The 21,480-nt window shown below is 43.4% G+C and overlaps 1 protein-coding gene across 1 annotated transcript; it reads right to left on the minus strand.

The window, feature by feature from the left end:
- Positions 1–529: 529 nt before the first annotated feature.
- LOC111971994 (cathepsin D) lies at positions 530–10,869 on the minus strand. Its single transcript, XM_023998811.2, has 9 exons — positions 10,754–10,869; positions 10,297–10,447; positions 10,000–10,123; positions 8,954–9,072; positions 8,674–8,870; positions 8,349–8,471; positions 2,133–2,277; positions 1,754–1,852; positions 530–1,354 (listed from the first exon to the last, which is right to left on the minus strand). The coding sequence occupies exons 1-9, from the start codon at positions 10,813–10,815 to the stop codon at positions 1,208–1,210; spliced, it is 1,167 nt and encodes a 388-aa protein (XP_023854579.1). The 5' UTR covers positions 10,816–10,869; the 3' UTR covers positions 530–1,207.
- Positions 10,870–21,480: the final 10,611 nt, after the last annotated feature.

Here is a 21,480-nt window from a genome sequence, read left to right on the forward strand (position 1 = left end):
TACTCTAATAAAATAATAATCCATGTACAATAATCATAGATGTTCTATATTTATGAGAACGAGTACATTTTAACCCATGACATACCAGGGGAGAACAAGTCCACTTGTCAATCCAATCCATCACAGGGACTGAATAAAAATGTTAGCTATTTGTCACTGCAGTATTTGTGTCGAATTACCAAAATAATGTTGTGCCTAACGACCCCACACGTATTCATGTATCAGCAATATCAGTATTATCTTAATACCTAATGTCAAATTCCAAATCTGAATAGGAAGTAATATCCTCATAACATTGAATAATACACATGWATAAATGTACGCAGGAAGAAAAGCATGTAGAGGGCATGCTGAGTCCATATAGATGGGGATGTGCTGAAGTGATTCAAAAGTCAAAGGAAAGCACATTCATTTCCTCATGGCAACAGCAAAACCATAACAAATTGTGATAAACATCGCTGTTGGTGCAACTTCACGACTACACCCAATCAGCTGCCATTACTCTGAAATAACACGACATACACACAAATGCCAAATAACTGGGAGTTAAGTCTTTATTTGATTAATTCATCTCTTTACACACAAAAMGATCAAATAGAGGTCATGTTTAAATAGGGAGATTAACCAGGGAAATGAACACAGGAAAATGCACCCACTTACTCATAAAACAAACAAAACTTTGAATGCTGTGAAAATGATTTATGATACAAATGCTATCAGTATGAGAGAAGTTAATTGTCTGCTTATCCTCCTTTTCAAGGACAAATATCATTTTACAAAGTTTGTTATTCTAAAATAATAATTTTAAATCTATGAAAGCACGAGAGACTGAAAAATAGCTTCTATCTCAAGGGCATCAGACTGTTAAACAGCCATCACTAACACAGAGAGGCTGCTGCCAACATACAGACTTGAAATCATGGATCACTAGTCACATGAATGATGCCACTTTAATGATGTTTACATATCTTGCATTACTCATCCCATATGTATATACTGTATTTTATAGCATCAGATGTTTTAGCATTACTCATCCCATATGTATATACTGTATTTTATACAGGTGTTTTAGCATTACACTCTTTTCAACATTATTTCACTGGGCAGGGCTATCTAGAAGGTTTGGATTAAATGCGGATGCAGAAGACACATTTCGGTTGAATGTATTCAGTTGTGCCACTGACGAGGTATCCACTTCCCCTTCCTCTTATATTGCTTTGGCAAATCCCACCCTATCGTTGTCCCGGTCAAAGACTGTGTAGTAAGCTCCAATGAAGATATCTCCCAGGGTCCAGCCAGGGAAGCTTGAGGGGAAAAATCCTAAAAGGCAGACTTTCTTGCCCTTCGTAGTCCACTGCGTACACACACACACACACACACACACACACACACACACACACACACACACACACACACACACACACACACACACACACACACACACACACACACACACACACACACACACACACACACACACACACGACACACACACACACACACACACAACACACAGTTAAGAAGGAGCACCAGCGACATCTACAGATATATTAACAAGGTTTCTATTCTAACAGCCTGTATAATGATGCTACATTATTACACTGTATATTTCCATATGCCTTTTACTTTCCTAGACTCTGACTATGCTAACATTACATTGCAGTATCATATGATATACATGATATATATACAGTAAATATATAGTGCATTTAGTTCTTTACAAACTGCCTGATACGCTATATACTGTACATACCCTGAGAATATACTGTTCTCCAGTCAGAGGGTAGACCTTTCCACTGACAGTGAAGGAGACACTGGGGAGGGAGGACACTTTCTCACAGTCAACCGTGTACTGTGAAACAAGTAACAGATAGTGTTTAACAACAGTAAAACCACCCTCTCACAGCTAACATGCTTCAATGTCAACAGAATCGCTAGAGAGTTGTGAAATGGCTATTCGAGGACCTATTTAGCTTCATGATTACAATTATATTCACCCTCTTTGGTTTGGTAGATACCAGGAGGATATACTCGTCGGTTGGTATGCATTTTCTAAAGAAAAGGATGAGGGAGATACTGTAGAGAGAAGAGATAGAAAATAATAGGTGATTCTAGTTTCTGTCATGTTCTACCTTTCCAYGGTTCCAGGGCACAGCTCCTACAGCCTTCTGCAGAGCACTGATCTCATCATAGGGACCTAGGATCAGGGAGGTGCCAGTGTCCACCACGGCCTCACAGCCACCTTTACACAGCTTGACATCCTCTCCAACGCTCAAACTGCCAAAGACACCCAAATATTTAGTTAGAGAAATATACTGAACAAAAATATAAACGCAACATGCAACAATTTCAACAATTTTACTGAGTTACAGTTCATATAAGGAAATCAGTCAATTGAAATAAATGAATTAGACCTTAATCTATGGATTTCACATGACTGAACAGGAACGCAGCCATGGGTGGGCCTGGAAGGGCATAGGTCCACCCACAGGGGAGACAGGCCCAGCCAATCAAAATAMGTTTTTCCCCACAAAAGGGCTTTATTACAGACAGAAATACTCCTCAGTTTTATCAGCTGTCCGGGTGGCTGGTCTCAGACGATGCTGCAGGTGAAGAAGCCGGATGTGGAGGTCCTAGGCTGACATTGTTACACGTGGTCTGCGGTTGTGAGGCCAGTTGGACATACTGCCAAATTCTATAAAACGACGTTGGAGGCGACTTATGATAGAGAAATGAAAATTAGATTATCTGGCAACAGCTCTAGTGGACATTCCTGCAATCAGCATGCCAATGGCATACTCCCTCAAAACTTGGGACATCTGTGGCATTGTGTTGTGGGGAAAAAATACACATTTTAGAGTGGCCTTTCATTGTTCCCAACACAAGGTGCACCTGAGTAATGATCATGCAGTTTAATCAGCTTCTTGATATGCCACACCTGTCAGGTGGATGGATTATCTTGGCAAAGGAAACATTTTCACCAACAGGGATGTAAACAAATTTGTGCCCAACATTTTAGAGAAATAAGCTTTTTGTGCGTGTGAAAAAATTCTGGGACCTCTGATTTCAGTTCATGAAACTGTCTTATCCGGTGTCCTGTGTGAATTTAAGTATGCTCTCTCTAATTCTTTCTTTCTCTCTCTCRGAGGACCTGAGCCCTAGGACCATGCCTCAGGACTACCTGGCCTGATGACTTCTTGCTGTCCCCAGTCCACCTGGCCGTGCTGCTGCTCCAGTTTCAACTGTTCTGCCTGCGGCTATGGAACCCTGACCTGTTCACCGGACGTGCTACCTGTCCAGACTGCTGTTTTCAACTCTCTAGAGACAGCAGGAGCGGTAGAGATACTCTGAATGATCGGCTATGAAAAGCCAACTGACATTTACTCCTAAGGTGCTGACCTGTTGCACCATCTACAACCACTGTGATTATTATTATTTGACCCTGCTGGTCATTTATGAACATCTGAACATCTTGGCCATGTTCTGCTATAATCTCCACCCGGCACAGCCAGAAGAGGACTGGCCAACACTCAGAGCCTGGTTCCTCTCTAGGTTTCTTCCTAGGTTCTGGCCTTTCTAGGGAGTTTTTCCTAGCCACCATGCTTCTACACCTGCATTGCTTTCTGTTTGGGGTTTTAGGCTGGGTTTCTGTACAGCACTTTGAGATATCAGCTGATGTAAGAAGGGCTTTATAAATGAATTTGATTTGATTTGATTTGGATTTCTGCAATTAAACTGAACGTCTTTACTTCAGATCAACACAAACTTACTCATCCAATCCTCACCTCCGTACATTCGAAATGTGCCTGACACATTCTCAAAGCAACAGTATTCAATACTCAACTGAGGTACGAAACCATATTACTGAACACAGCATCCCCCCAACCCACTCTAGTTCACATAGTCATTAAGCCACGAGGGAGGAGCTATGACCCGTTGGGGTCTCCCAGTGTTCAGAAGTGCAGCTGATGGCAGGGGAACTGCAGGCATTTGAGGCCTGACTGGTGGAAGGGCCCTGAACTGAGCCTGGTGTAGGGTTGGAGGTGCATGAGACCCTTGATCTTGCTCATGCCCATAGTGAGTTGTGGACAGACAGGTCAGGAAAGGATACCCCACAGGCAAATGGACCTTTCTGAGGCGATTTGCATGCCAGCGGAATCCATCAGGAAGTTGGAATGTTGCAAGCCCTAGCTGTCGTTCCACTTTCAGGGGCTTGGACCAAAATGAGGAGAGCTTGTTCCGACAGTTGTCAGTCCTGATCCGCACCCAGTCCTGGGCTTTCAGGCTTAGTTGTTTCACTCTGTGAGACGTGTCATAACGTTGTTTCATCCATTGCTGTGCTGCTCCAACATAGGCTTGCCTTRCTGCAGCAGGCTTGTTCTTTTGTTTTGGGCAGAGACAGTCCAAAGGGAGTTTCAGTTCCCTACCAATCATCAGGGAGGCAGGAGACACCCCAGTGGTGGAGTGCTTGGTAACCCTGATGTGGAGTAGTATAAGGCACACCTGCCCGCCCATCCAGCATCACTACTCTGGACGGTTCTGACTTAGAATATGTGGACAACTACAAATACCTAGGTGTCTGGTTAGACTCTCCTTCCAGACTCACATTAAGCATCTCCAATCCAAAATTAAATCTAGAATTGGCTTCCTATTTTGCAACAAAGCATCCTTCACTCATGCTGCCAAACATACCCTCGTAAAACTGACCATCCTACCGATCCTCGACTTCGGCGATATCATTTACAAAATAGCCTCCAACACTCTACTCTACAAATTGGATGCAGTCTATCACAGTGGCATCCGATTTGTCACCAAAGCCCCATATACTACCACTGCAACCTGTATGCTTTTGTTGGCTGGCCCTCGCTTCATATTCGTCGCCAAACCCACTGGCACCAGGTCATCTATAAGTCTTTGCTAGGTAAAGCCCCGCCTTATCTCAGCTCACTGGTCACCATAGCAGCACCCACCCGTAGCACGTGCTCCAGAAGGTATATTTCACTGGTCACCCCCAAAGCCAATTCCTCCTTCGGCAGCCTCTCCTTCCAGTTCTCTGCTGCCAATGACTGGAACGAACTGCAAAATCACTGAAGCTGGAGACATATCTCCCTCACTAGCTTCAAGCACCAGCTGTCAGAGTAGCTCACAGATCACTGCACCTGTACATAGCCCATCTGTAAAAAGCCCATCCAACTACCTCATCTCCATACTGTTATTTATTTGATTTATTTTGCTCCTTTGCACTCCAGTATCTTTACTTGCACACTCATCTTCTGCACATTTATCACTCCAGGTTAATTGCTATATTGTATTGTTTTAGCCACTATGGCCTATTCATTGCCTTACCTCCCTTATCCTACCTCATTTGCACACACTGCATATAGACTTTTTTTTGTATTTCTTTTTGTTTTATTGACTGTATGTTTGTTATTCCATGTGTAACTCTGTGTTGTTGTTTGTGTCGCACTGCTTTGCTTTATCTTGGCCAGGTCGCAGTTGTAAATGAGAACTTGTTCTCAACTAGCCTACCTGGTTAAATAATGGTGAAATATATATATATTTTTTAAAAGCACAGAGCCACGTCAAAAAGTTATCCCTCAGCCAAGTTGGCTCGTATTCCTTCCTTCAGGGTTCTGTTCAAGCGTTCCATCCCCCTGTTTGCTTGAGGGTGGTACACAGCCGTCCAGATGTGCTTGATGGTTTGCTTTTCAAGGTACACAGACATATTATTCGAGACAAGCTGGGGACCATTGTCTGTCGTAATGGTGCTGGGCAACCCCCACTGACAGAACAGCTTATCCAGTGTTTGGATGATCATCTGTGAGGTAGTAGAGGACAACGGCACGGCTTCTGCCCATTTCGAATGCAAGTCATGAATGACCAGTAGAGCCATAGAGGCTTATGTCCGGAGCCCTGTGTGGCCAGCAGTGCTGTGAGGGCTTGATGGTCTGTGCGGAGTTTGAATGTTCTGCCTTACAATTACAAGTGCCAGTGCTCGCACGCCCACATGCAAGCCATGGCGTCCTACTCTCCCACAGAGTACTTTAGTTCAATCGGAGACAAGGCCCGTGAGGCAAARGCCACTGGCCATTCCACGCCTCCATGCAGTTGAGACAAAACAGCTCCAAGGGCCACTGCCGAGGCATTACAGGGGACAATCGTTTGTGTTGATGTGTCACAGTGAGCCAGTGTTGGTGTCGATGTAAGCTGCACCTTGAGCTCCTGCACAGCATCCCGACAGTCCTGAGTCCATGTCCATGGTGCATCTTTTTTCAGAAGCTGTCAAAGAGGAGCAGTTGTTCACGGCCCTGAGGTCCATGTGTAACCGATGTGAAATGGCTAGCTTGTTAGCGGTGGTGCGCGCTAATAGCGTTTCAATCGGTGACGTCACTTGCTCTGAGGACCTTGAAGTAGTTGTTCCCCTTGCTCTGCAAGGGGCGCGGCTTTTGTGGAGAGAGGGGAACAACTACTTCAGGGTTCTCAGAGCGAGTGACGTCACCGATTGAAACGCTATTAGCGTGCACCACCGCTAACTAGCTAGCCATTTCACATCGGTTACACATACAGATCCAAAGATCGCCATTTTTCTTGGGCACAACGACCAGGTTTGAGACCCATGGCGAGGTGTCAAGGACGTTGTCAAGTCCCTTGTCAATGGGCTCCCGAAGGGTCAGCGGAACCCTCCACAATGGCTGGATTACTGGTTTGACCTCTTTGTTGACTGTAGGCCGGTGGACAAAACCTCTGAGGTGACCTGGCCCCTCAAACAGTTGTGAGTACTCCATAGGCACTAGTGCAGGCAACGTAAAACTGGCTGGCCGGCGTGGTTTTGTTGTTGTAACAGACTGGCAGTGAGACAGTTCCAATGATTGAGATCAGTGTGTGGTTGTAGCTGTAGAGGGATACTGCTGGTCTCTGCAGTGGAACATGTGAGAAGAATTAGTCATAAGTGGCTTTGTTCAAAAGTGACATATTTGCTTCAGTGTCAGTCACCAGTGAGGTTTTAACACCCTCGATGTAGCAGTCACATTGCTTGGCCGCAACTGAGTCATCATGTACAGAGTTAATGGAGACTGGTGAACTTCGACATCTGCATTGCTTGTTGTTTGTTAGGCTGGGTTTCTCTACAGCACTTTGTGATATCTGCTGATGTAAAAAGGGCTTTATGAATACATTTAATTGATTGATTGATCTTCTCGATGCTGTCCTGCCACTGCTGAATTACAACAACGGGCAAAATGATTGTATTTTTGCAGTTCTTGCAGCGTTGCTCTTTTGACATGTAGACTGTTCCACAATTAGAACAACGTCGCCCCCCCAGTGGTTTCCTGCACATTTTGGACTGGTGCCTCAGCCAGTGTGTGAAGCCCTGCCCCTTGAGATGCACTCTGTAGGCCAGTGAGAACAACTTCCATTTGTTTTCCAACAGTAAGTGTTTTCTCCAGTGTCAGATCATCAGTCTTTAACAACAATTTCTCCATCAGTGGAGAACATGACGTTTTTTCAATGATTTGATCATGTACAAATTAGTTTTCTAGTGGTCCCAATCTGCATGGTCCCACTAGGTACTGTGCTACGGACTCACCCGGMAGTTGGGCTCGTTGTCTGAAGAGAAAACAATCCATGATCACACTGAGCTACTGTAGTGTTCCTCCAGAGCTTGGGCAGCCGATGTAAAYTTGTTCTCCACTGGCTGCAAAGTGGAGGAGACACATTGTCCCTCAGCGCCGAGATAGCGGAGGAGAATCGCCCGTTTGTGTGCGTTGGCAGCTCCATGCAGATTGATAGCTACCATATACAACTGAAAGGATTGACACCAGTGATTCCATGGAACAGGTGGATCTCCAAGGACCGGGAGAAATAGAGATGGTGGAGGTAAGCTAAACTCAGCCATCCTAGTSGCCAAATGTTACAAATGCACGGAGGCTTGTTGTGCAATTAAACTGAACGTCTTTACTTCAGATCAACATGTTAACAACTAGTACCAACTCACCCATCCTATCCTCACACCTCCGTACACGCACAATTTGCCTGATACATTCTTAAAGCAACAGTATTCAATACACAACTGAGCTACGACACAAATTACTGAACACAACAGACCGGTATACACCCACATTATTCTGTTGTTGGGATATGCCGATACCCTTACTAAACAGAAAAGTTGATTTTTAACATACTTAATTAAAATATTTTTGGGGAAAAAACTATTTCACACATATTGTAATTTCATAGAAATCTGAAAACAATGGACAGTTACTTTAAAATAAAATACACTGGTTGTAATAAATACACTGGATGTAATAAATACACGGGCTGTAATAAATACACTGGTTAGCAGCACTAACCCGTCCATGTGGATGTTCCAGAGGTCCTTTGTGGTGATGTTGACATAGTGGAAGTCCCCGGTGTAGTATGCAGGGTCAGTCCCTCCCAGCACTAGCTGTCCCCCTGGCTGGTTGGAGGAGATCCTGTCACAGAACAGTAGCGCCCATCAGAAGACAGCATCTGCAGTACATTTCCAGTGGCACAAGTAGATTTCTAAAAGTGCCATGTTAACTTACAGCTCATTCAGATCTCCCTTGGGAAAGAGTTCTTCTCAATGGGACTTTCTGGATAAATAGGTATAAAATACAATAATGATCTGCGTTCCACTTCACTATCGCCACTCACTTGTGGTTGAGGTAGAAGGAGAAAACATTCTCCGCCAACAGCTTCTCTTTCATTATGTTGTCAAAGACAGGGCTCATGGCATCATTTGTTGGGTAAGACAGTCCCAGAACTCCATCGAACTTAGCACCAACGAAGTTCGCTCCATATATCTTGACGGCCTCACCAAACACCTGATCTTTTAYGGATACACTTCCAATCTGACAGAAGAGCAAAGCAGATTATTTAAAACTATATAATCTGTCAGTGGCAGCCATTAATTTCTCCTCCTTTCCAAACTCACTATGCACGTATCCTGGCTGAGGTACCCAGTTACACTTCCCAGTCCATAATCCATTGAAAACTTTCTTCCACCCTTGACATATGTGCTGGACTGGGTATCATTGTATTTCCAGTGAATCACTGCAATACAACGTTAAACATACATTATCAGTTTGATATGGTGTTTTCTGAACAAAAAACTAGCTAAGACAGGAAGTCACAATTCTCATGTTTATTCCTAGTATTGACATAAATGATGTCACTCAGACATGAAATCAGCCTTGGATTTTAACTCTTAACTCTCTATCTTTATTTTTAAACCTTATATCCATTTACTTCAAAATTACAATGAATGTGCAAAACATTAGAAACACCTTCCTATTATTGAGTTGCACCCCCTTTTGCACTCAGAATAGCCTCAATTCATCAGGGCATGAACTCTACAAGGTGTCGAAAGCATTCCACAGGGATGCTGGCCCATGTTGACTCCAATGCTTCCCATAGTTATGTCAAGTTGGCTGGATGTCCTTTGGGTGGTGGACCATTTTTGATACACACAGGAAACTGTTGAGCATGAAAAACCCAGCAGCATTGCAGTTCTTGACACACTCAAACCAATGCACCTGGCACCTACTACCATGCCCTGTTCTAAGGCACTTAAATATTTTGTCTTGCCCATTCACCATTTGAATGGCACACATACACAACCTATATCTAAATTGTCTCAAGGCYTAAAAGTCCTTCTTTAGCCTGTCTCCTCCCCTTCATCTGCACTGATTGAAGTGGTTTTAAAATATGACATCAATAAGGGATCATAGTTTTCACCTGGATTCACCTGGTCAGTCTGTCATGGAAAGAGCAGTGTTCTTAATGTTTTGTACACTCAGTGTATATTTCCATAAGCCTTTAACTTTCCTATACCCTGGCTGTGCTAACATTACATTGCAGTAACATATGATATACATGATATTCCTAAAGTAAAAATGTTTTGTACTTTAAGTGTATATTCTACAGGGAATAGTCTGAGAAAATGCTACCCATGTGCACAGTGCATGATGAGAGACTTACAGCATGTGATGTCAGTGACGGAGCACTTGGAAGAAGGCACCCAGAGATTGTTGGATCCAGTGTCAAAGGTCACCCTGAACATTTGAGGTGGGGTTCCTAAACGAATCTCTCCATAGAACTGAGCCTGAAGACACAATCACATCAACGATGAAGAAGACATATCAAAACCAATGCATAATGAGTAATGCATAATGGGTGAAGTATGACTTGAGTTACTGTGCATAAGGCCACTTACTGTGCAAATTAAATTGGACTTTTATATGACTTATACTGTGCATAAGGCGGGCAGACACTTACATCAACATAGTTCCTCAGAGCCACTTTGCTGGACCCACTGGCGTCATCGTCCTCAAAGTTGTCGGAGTAGGAATCATGGAGTAAACGACTGAAATCCCTCTCTGAGTCAGACATWGATTGTCTCAAGGAGTTACACTTTGTGAGGGGTATACTGGATAGCAAAATAAACAAAAAAGGTACACAGGACATAAGGATATTTTCAGTGCCTCTAGGACCTTTGTCGAGCCTTCACTAAGTATGAACGAAAAAGGTCTCTAGACTAGTAATAATGTTTTAAGCAGTATACTTTTATATAGATCTGCAGCAATCTATTTTTATCACTACATAATTCATATAGAATTAATGCATAATTTAGGTAATGTCCAGTTGCAAACCACACATTACTAATGCAGTTAATAATGTAGTTATATAAATGAACTAGAAATGCTATTAAAAACACATCTGCTGTGTATCATACCGTATGAGTGACTCGGACGTCCACGCACATGCTGCTAACACACAGAGATATAAAATCTTCATTTTGAGGCTTTCTTGTGGTTGTTGTCAATGCAAATTCTGATGGCTTCTCTACCACTGCTCTGGCGTTGGACAGTAGAGTAAGGATCCATACACTGGATAGCGTCTCTCCTGAGAGCAGTTTATACAAATCATTGTTTGCTTGTTTCTGTGTACTTGTCACTCCTGTCATCCAACTCATTACCTACCTGAGGCTAATTCACAGGTTCAAATATTGGAGCTGAGCTAATTCTTATTGATGTTAGACTATGCCGGCTGCAGGCAGCCTAGCAGTTAAGAGTGTTGGGACAGCAACCAAAATGTTGCTGGTTCAAATCCCCAAGCCGACTAGGTGAAAGATCTGTCAATGTGCCCTTGAGCAAGGCATTTAACCCTAATTGCTCCAGGGTCGCCATCAATAATGGCTGATCCCTCCCTGTGACCTCACTCTCAGAGGGTCTCTCAGGGGGAGTTGGGATATGCAAAAATCACATTTCCAATTCACGCATGCATATAAAACACACTTGTGTGAAACTGGACAAATATAAGCACCCACCTAATTATTATCATGCACCGCTCCACCTCAGGAAGAATGTGTGTCATTCAGAATGCATTTTGTGCTTCTGCTCTTGGAGTTTATTCAATATTTTGTCGTTGTGTAAATTAATATTGAAATATTATGTTAATCTTGATTGCTTCACACCGCGTGGCCGCTGCTACTCTAACCTGGTGGTCCCAGCGCGCACGACCCACGTGGAGTTCCAGGTCTCAGGCAGCCTCTGGAACTGCCGATCTGCGGCCAACAAGGCAGAGTTCATCTCAGCCTATGCTTCCCTCCAGTCCCTCGACTTCTTGGCACTGACGGAAACATGGATTACCACTGATAACACTGCTACTCCTACTGCTCTCTCCTCGTCTGCCCACGTGTTCTCGCACACCCCGAGAGCTTCTGGTCAGCGGGGTGGTGGCACTGGGATCCTCATCTCTCCCAAGTGGACATTCTCTCTTTCTCCCCTGACCCATCTGTCTATCGCCTCCTTTGAATTCCATGCTGTCACAGTTACCAGCCCTTTCAAGCTTAACATCCTTATCATTTATCGCCCTCCAGGTTCCCTTGGGAGTTCATCAATGAGCTTGACGCCCTGATAAGTTCCTTTCCTGAGGATGGCTCACCTCTCACAGTTCTGGGTGACTTTAACCTCCCCACGTCTACCTTTGACTCATTCCTCTCTGCCTCCTCTTTCCACTCCTCTCCTCTTTTGACCTCACCCTCTCACCTTCCCCCCTACTCACAAGGCAGGCAATACGCTTGACCTCATCTTTACTAGATGCTGTTCTTCCACTAATCTCATTGCAACTCCCCTCCAAGTCTCTGACCACTACCTTGATCCTTTTCCCTCTCGCTCTCATCCAACACTTCCCACACTGCCCCTACTCGGATGGTATCGCGCCGTCCAACCTTCGCTCTCTCTCCCCCGCTACTCTCTCCTCTTCCATCCTATCATCTCTTCCCTCTGCTCAAACCTTCTCCAACCTATCTCCTGATTCTGCCTCCTCAACCCTCCTCTCCTCCCTTTCTGCATCCTTTGACTCTCTATGTCCCCTATCCTCCAGGCCGGCTCGGTCCTCCCCTCCTGCTCCGTGGCTCGACGACTCATTGCGAGCTCACAGAACAGGGCTCCGGGCACCGAGCGAAATGGAGGAAAACTCGCCTCCCTGCGGACCTGGCATCCTTTCACTCCCTCCTCTCTACATCTCCTCTTCTGTCTCTGCTGCTAAAGCCAATTTCTACCACTCTAAATTCCAAGCATCTGCCTCTAACCCTAGGAAGCTCTTTGCCACCTTCTCCTCCCTCCTGAATCCTCCCCCCCTCCTCCCCCTCCTCCCTCTCTGCTGATGACTTCGTCAACCATTTTGAAAAGAAGGTCGACGACATCCGATCCTCGTTTGCTAAGTCAAACGACACCGCTGGTTCTGCTCACACTGCCCTACCCTGTGCTTTGACCTCTTTCTCCCCTCTCTCTCCAGATGAAATCTCGCGTCTTGTGGACGGCCGGCCGCCCAACAACCGCCCGCTTGACCCTATCCCTCCTCTCTTCTCCAGACCATTTCGGAGACATTCTCCCTTACCTCACCTCGCTCATCAACTCATCCTTGACCGCTGGCTACGTCCCTTCCGTCTTCAAGAGAGCGAGAGTTGCACCCCTTCTGAAAAAACCTACACTCGATCCCTCCGATGTCAACAACTACAGACCAGTATCCCTTCTTTCTTTTCTCTCCAAAACTCTTGAACGTGCCGTCCTTGGCCAGCTCTCCTGCTATCTCTCTAGAATGACCTTCTTGATCCAAATCAGTCAGGTTCAAGACTAGTCATTCAACTGAGACTGCTCTTCTCTTGTGTCACGGAGGCGCTCCGCACTGCTAAAGCTAACTCTCTCTCCTCTGCTCTCATCCTTCTAGACCTATCGGCTGCCTTGATACTGTGAACCATCAGATCCTCCTCTCCACCCTCTCCGAGCTGGGCATCTCCGGCGCGGCCCACGCTTGGATTGCGTCCTACCTGACAGGTCGCTCCTAACAGGTGGCGTGGCGAGAATCTGTCTCCGCACCACGTGCTCTCACCACTGGTGTCCCCCAGGGCTGTTCTAGGCCCTCTCCTATTCTCGCTATACACCAAGTCACTTGGCTCTTGTCATATCCTCACATGGTCTCTCCTATCATTGCTATGCAGACGACACACAATTAATCTTCTCCTTTCCCCCCTGATAACCAGGTGGTGAATCGCATCTCTGCATGTCGGCAGACATATCAGTGTGGATGACGGATCACCACCTCAAGCTGAACCTCGGCAGAACGGAGCTGCTCTTCCTCCCGGGAAGGACTGCCCGTTCCATTATCTCGCCATCACGGTTGACAACTCCATTGTGTCCTCCTCCCAGAGTGCTAAGAACCTTGGCGGGATCCTGGACAACACCCTGTCGTTCTCAACTAACATCAAGGCGGTGACCCGTTCCTGTAGGTTCATGCTCTACAACATTCGCAGAGTACGACCCTGCCTCACGCAGGAAGCGGCGCAGTCCTAATCCAGGCACTTGTCATCTCCCGTCTGGATTACTGCAACTCGCTGTTGGCTGGGCTCCCTGCCTGTGCCATTAAACCCCTACAACTCATCCAGAACGCCGCAGCCCGTCTGGTGTTCAACTTTCCCAAGTTCTCTCACGTCACCCCGCTCCTCCGCTCTCTCCACTGGCTTCCAGTTGAAGCTCGCATCCGTTACAAGACCATGGTGCTTGCCTACGGAACTGTGAGGGGAACGGCACCTCCGTACTTCAGGCTCTGATCAGGCCCTACACCCAAACAAGGGCACTGCGTTCATCCACCTCTGGCCTGCTCGCCTCCCTACCTCTGGGAAGTACAGTTCCCGCTCAGCCCAGTCAAAACTGTTCGCTGCTCTGGCACCCCAATGGTGGAACAAACTCCCTCACGACGCCAGGTCAGCGGAGTCAATCACCACCTTCCGGAGACACCTGAAACCCCACCTCTTTAAGGAATACCTAGGATAGGATAAAGTAATCCTTCTAACCCCCCCCCCCCTTTACAAGAGTTAGATGCACTATTGTAAAGTGGTTGTTCCACTGGATATCATAAGGTGAATGCACCAATTTGTAAGTCGCTCTGGATAAGAGCGTCTGCTAAATGACTTAAATGTAAATGTAATGTAAAATGTTTAATTTGTACAATCTGTTTAAGCAGTTACTTCAATGATATACTGAAGGTGGCAGCTGTTGTATGAATGATGAATGATAAACGCGCCAGTGAAATATGTAAAACTGGATCCAAAAAGCTTGCAAAAAAAAGTTAATCTGAAATTCTAACAGAAAAATATCCCAAAATATGCAGTATCTTCTCCCCATCGGTCTGCCATCAATCATGACATCGTGGTGACCCCCTCCATGTGATACAGGCCGTCGAACAATTTGAAAACTCTAAACAAACAACAACATGAAGCGCTATCTATCCAAAACGGAGATGTATGGATAAACCACTTCTCCAATATTTTGGCTCTATAACAAAGAACAAACAATAAAAACATATACACGATCAAATACAAATATTAGAGACTACCATAACCCACTGAATTCTCCAATTACATTGAGTGAACTACAGGACAAAATACAAACCCTCCAACCCAAAAAGGCATGTGGGGTTGATGGTATCTTAAATTAAATGATAAAATATACAGACTACAAATTCCAATTGGCTATACTTAAACTCTTTAACATCATCCTCAGCTCTGGCATCTTCTCCAATATTCGGAACCAAAGACTGATCACCCCAATACACAAAAGTGGAGACAAATTTGACCCCAATAACCACCGGGGGTCAACAGCAACCTTGGGAAAATCATCTGCATTATCATTAACAGAAGACTCGTACATTTCCTCAGTGAAAACAATGTACTGAGAAAAAAATGTATTGGCTTTTTACCAAATGACCATACAACAGACCACGTAGTCACCCTGCACACCCTAATTGACAATCAAACAAACCAAAACAAAGGCAAAGTCTTCTCATGCTTTGTTGATTTCAAAAGCTTTCGACTCAATTTGGCATGAGGGTCTTCTATATGGAAAGAGGTGTTGTGGGAAAAACAAATAMAACATTAATAAATCCATGTACACAAACAACAAATGTGCGGTTAAAATTGGCAAAAAACACACACATTTCTTTCCACAGGGCAGCTTAAGCCCCACCCTCTTCAACATATATATCAACGAATTGGCAAGGGCACTAGAACAGTCTGCAGCACCCGGCCTCACCCTACTAGAATCTGAAGTCAAATGTCTACTGTTTGCTGATGATCTGGCGCTTCTGTCCCCAACCAGGGCCTACAGCAGCACCTAGATCTTCTGCACAGATTCTGTTAGACCTGGGCCCTGACAGTAAATCTCAGTAAAACAAAAATAATGGTGTTCCAAAAAAGTACCAGTTGCCAGGACCACAAATACAAATTCCATCTAGACACCGTTGCCCTAGAGCACACAAAAAACGATACATACCTCGTCCTAAACATCAGTGCCACAGGTAACTTCCACAAAGCTGTGAACAATCTGAGAGACAAGGGAAGAAGTGGCTTCCATGCCATCAAAAGGAGCATAACATTTCACATACCAATTACGATCTGGCTAAAAAAATACTTCAATCAGGTATAGCACCCATTGCCCTTTATGGTTGTGAGGTCTGGGGTCCGCTCACCAACCAAGAATTCACAAAATGGGACAAACACCGAATTGAGACTCTGCATGCAGAATTCTGCAAAAATATCCTCTTTGTACATCGTAAAACACCAAATAATGCATGCAGAGCAAAATTAGACCAATACCAGCTAATTATCAAAATCCAGGAAAGAGCTGTTAAATTCTCCAACCACCAAAAAGGAAGCGATTCCCAAACCTTCCATAACAAAGCCATCACCTACAGAGAGATTAACCTGGAGAAGAACTCCCTAAGCAAGCTGGTCCTGGAGATCTGTTCACAAACACAAACAGACCCCCAGGACAGCAACACAGTTAGACCCAACCAAATCATGAGAAAACATAGATAATTACTAGACACATTGGAAAGTTTTACAAAAAAACTGAGAGAACTAGAATGCTATTTGGCCCTAAACAGAGAGTACACAGTAGCAGAATACCTGCCACTGTGACTGACCCAAAATTAAGGAAATCTTTGACTTGCTATTGAGAAAGGCTGCCGTAGGCAGACCTGGCTCTCAAGAGAAGACAGGCCATGTGCACATTGGCCATAAAATTAGGTGGAAACTGAGCTGCACTTCCTAACCTCCTGACAAATTGATGACCATATTAGAGACTCATATTTCCCTGAGATTACACAGACCTACAAAGAATTTGAAAACAAATCCAGTTTTTATAAACTCCCATATCTATTGGGTGAAATACCACAGTGTGCCATCACAGCAGCAAGATTTGTGACCTGTTGCCACAAGAAAAGGGCAACCCGTGAAGAACAAACACCATTGTAAATAGAACCTATATTTATATTTAGTTATTTTCCCTTTGTACTTTAACTATTTGAACATCATTACAATACTGTATATAGACATAATATGGCATTTGAAATGTCTTTATTATTTTGGAACTTTTGAGAGTGTAATGATTACTGTGCATTTTCTTAATTATTTATTTCACTTTTGTTTATTATCTATATCACCTGCTTTGGCAATGTAAAAATATTTTTCCCATGCCAACAATGCCCCTTCAATTGAAATTGAATTGAGAGACGGAGAGAAACAGAGAGAGTGTAACGGTTCCGTAACATCAGACGCTGGGAGATGGGAAGCAAGTGCAGGGTGAGGATTTAATAATAAATAGACATGAAACTAAACAACAACAGCGTCTGGACAAGAGAAACAAAACAACATCAATGCAGACACAGGAATGAAACTGAGGAAGTGACAGATATAGGGGAGGCAATCAATGACGTGGTGGAGTCTAGGTGAGTCTGATGAAGCGCTGGTGCGCGCAACGATGGTGACAGGTGTGCGTCATGATGAGCAGCTTGGCTGCCTCGAGCGCAAGAGAAGGGAAGCGGGAGCAGACGTGAGAGAGAGAGAAAGAGAAAGAGAGAGAGAGAGAGAGAGAGAGAGAGAGAGAGAGAGAGAGAGCAAGGGAGAGAGAGATAGACAGGGAGAGAAAGAAAGAGAGACAGAGACAGACAAGAGGCAGAGAAAGAGAGAGAGAGAGTACATTTTTATTTTTTATTTCACTTTTGTTTATAATGTACTTAATATATGTTTCCCATGCCAATAAAGCCCTTAAATTGAATTGAGAGAGAGACCACAGTGACTGATCCAAACTTAAGGAAAGCTTTGACTATGTGCAGACTCAGTGAGCATAACCTTGACAGACCTGGCTCTCAAGAGAAGAAAGGCTATGTGCACACGGCCCACAAAATGAGGTGGAAACTGAGATGCACTTCCTAACCTCCTGCCAAATTTATGACCATATTAGAGACACATATTTCCCTCAGATTACATAAATCCACAAAGAATTCGAAAACAAACCCAATTTTGATAAACTCCCATATCTATTGGGTGAAATACCAGTGTGYCATCACAGCAGCAACATTTGTGACCCATTGCCACAAGAAAAGGGCAACCAGTGAAGAACAAACACCATTGTAAATACAACCCATATTTATGTTAATTTATTTTCCCTTTTGTACTTTAACTAGTTGCACATAATATGACATTTGAAATGTCTTTATTCTTTTGAAACGTTTGTGAGTGTAATTTTACTGTCATTTTATTTCACATTTGTTTATTATCTACTTCACTTGCTTTGGCTATGTTAACATATGTTTCTCATGCCAATAAAGCCCTCACAGTAAATTGAATTGAGAGAGAGTGGTGGGGGGTGGGGGGGGATTTAATCACCATTCATTTTGTAAGGCCTTGCAATCATCATTGATATCTGTTGACAGGTACAGCTTCAGATTATTTGGTTGCAGGCTCTAAATGGAATCCTCCTTGTCGCAGAAGTAAAATCTGCTAATATCAACAACTTTTGGGGAATACAAGAAATACAACAACCAGTTTGTGATAATTACATGTTAACTAGGCCTACACAAGGATGACCTAAAAATGACTACCTAAAAATAAAGTAAGAACACTGTTCTTGAAAATAAGTATTCATCTTACATGTGTTGTTGTCATTCTCTTCCATACCCCTWTTGTAGCTCAACGTTTATGCCATACCATAATGTTTTGCACTGGCAATTATCTTTGAGTGTTTTTCTTTACTGTCATTGGCCAGCAGAATCACATCAAACAGCAATATATCATCAGGGTTCATAGTCAGCAGTCTTTCATTCACTACCTGGATGGTCTGAGGAGGATGAAAGCATGCAAAACAAACTTCCTTTCTGAAGAAAGATGTATTCAAAGTATTCATGTATTCATGAATAAATGAATTGCTACATCTGTGTATTTTACTAACTGTGCATACAGAATGGATGCTTAAAATTGTGAATGTTCACCTTGATGAACGAAAAAGCATCTCCCTTTCTGTTTCTCCATGGACTTGCTCAGCTTCAGCTGCTGGTGCAAACAATTGCATCTGATTACATTTCAACAACCACAGCCTGAGTTGAGTCTCTCTAGAGACAGAAATAAACATGAAATAATATAGTTAAAACATTGACAATACCCCATAGCATTCAAGTAGTTGTTCTGTTGACTATTATGAGAAACTGCAACTAGACGGTTTTGCCGCAGGATATTTGTCTTTGTCTCACCGACCAGACAGTTTTGCAGATTAGGGTTGAATATTTTCCAGGTATTTTACAAATGTTCCATCCCGGGAATAAATCACTTTTCTCCCGGGTAACTCGGTGTTTCCCGCCAAAACCGGAAGTGGAATTCAAATTACAGATTTGATTGAAAATTCAAGCATGATGCTACCTGAGCCCGATGAGCCATACATTAAAGAAATTTTATGAGCCCAAGCCCAAAAAAGCCCAAATGATTGTGCCTTTATCCAATACATATATGATACAGTATACAGGCTACTGCACATTACGCACTACATAAAAACATAAAAGCCCATAGATGTAGCTAGCTACAGTTGAAGTCGGGAGTTTACATACACCTTAGCCAAATACATTTAAACTCAGTTTTTCACAATTCCTGACATTTAATCCTAGTAAAAATTCCCTGTTTTAAGTCAGTTAGGATCACCACTTTATTTTAAGAATGTGAAATGTCAGAATAATAGTAGAGAGAATAGTTTATTTCAGCTTTTATTTCTTTCATCACATTCCCAGTGGGTCAGAAGTTTACATACACTAAATTATTATTTGGTAGCATTGCCTTTAAATTGTTTAACTTGGGTCAAACGTTTCGGGTAGCCTTCCACAAGCTTCACACAATAAGTGGGGTTTTTCATTACTCCTGTGACAGAGCTGGTGTAACTGAGTCAGGTTTGTAGGCCTCCTTGCTCGCTCACCCTTTTTCAGTTCTGTTCACAAATTTTCTATAGGCTTGAGGTCAGGGCATTGTGATGGCCACTCATATACCTTGACTTTGTTGTCTTTAAGCCATTTTGCCACAACTTTGGAAGTATGCTTGGGGTCATTGTCCATTTGGAAGACCCATTTGCGACCAAGCTTTAACTTCCTGACTGATGTCTTGAGATGTTGCTTCAATATATCCACATTATTTTCCTACCTCATCATGCCATCTATTTTGTGAAGTGCACCAGTTGCTCCTGCAGCAAAGCACCCCCACAACATGATGCTGCCACCCCAGTGCTTCACGGTTGGGATGGTGTTCTTCAGCTTGCAAGCCTCCCCTTTATCCTCCAAACATAACGATGGTCCTTATGGCCAAACAGTTGTGTTTTTGTTTCATCAGACCAGAGGACATTTCTCCAAAATGTACGATCTTTGTCCCYATGTGCAGTTGCAAACCGTAGTCTGGCTTTTTTTATGGCGGTTTTGGAGAAGTGGCTTCTTCCTTGCTGAGCGGCCTTTCAGGTTATGTCGATATAGGACTTGTTTTACTGTGGATATAGATACTTTTCTACCTGTTTCCTCTAGGTCCTTTGCTGTTGTTCTGGTATTGATTTGCACTTTTCAGACCAAAGTACGTTCATCTCTAGGAGACAGAACGCGTCTCCTTCCTGAGCGGTATGACGGCTGCGTGGACCCATGATGTTTATACTTGCATACTATTGTTTGTACAGTTGAACGTGGTACCTTCAGGCGTTTGGAAATTGCTCCCAAGGATGAACCAGACTTGTGGAGGTCTACAATTWTTTTTCTGAGGTCTTGGCTGATTTCTTTAGATTTTTCCATGATGTCAAGCAAAGAGGCACTGAGTTTGAAGGTAGGCCTTGAAATACATCAGGTACACCTCCAATTGACTCAAATGATGTAAATGAGCCTATCAGAAGCTTCTAAAGCCATGACATTTTCTGGAGTTCTCGAAGCTGTTTGAAGGCACAGTCAACTTAGAGTATATAAACTTCTGACCCACTGGAATTGTGATACAGTGAATTATAAGTGAAATAATCTGTCTGTAAACAATTGTTGGAAAAATTACTTGTGTCATGCACAAAGTAGATGTCCTAACCGAAGAAATTTGTGGAGTGGTTGAAAAACGAGTTTTAATGACTCCAACCTAAGGGTATGTAAACTTCCAACTTCAACTGTATATGCTCTCTTGGGTAAATAAATGACACAAACTCCAGTAGGCTAATCTTTCTGAGTGTGAACTGTATTACTGTAGGCCTAGTGTATTGTTTTATACTGTATTATATGGACTGGAATTATGCTCCTCGTTCAAACCATGATCAAGTTGGGAGAGAACATGCAATTCTGGTGTAGCACATGCGAATTTGATTTAAATTTTGAATTATAATATAATATTATATATATTATATATACAATATTTCCCCTAATATTATAGCCTACGTCCTCTTTCTCTATTGTTGCTTCATTTGTTCCTCGCTTTCAACAGTTCAATTAAATACGTTTCGTTGTCCTTATCTTCATAATTCTAACGACATGCTTGCATAATATAAAACTAGAATTAGATGCAGACAGCTTCCACTTCTCTTCACGAAGATTGCATGATTATGGGTCTGAATAAATAAATGCTATAGCCTA

This window comes from Salvelinus sp. IW2-2015, linkage group LG13, assembly GCF_002910315.2.
Source record: "Salvelinus sp. IW2-2015 linkage group LG13, ASM291031v2, whole genome shotgun sequence".
Classification (NCBI taxonomy): domain Eukaryota; kingdom Metazoa; phylum Chordata; class Actinopteri; order Salmoniformes; family Salmonidae; genus Salvelinus; species Salvelinus sp. IW2-2015.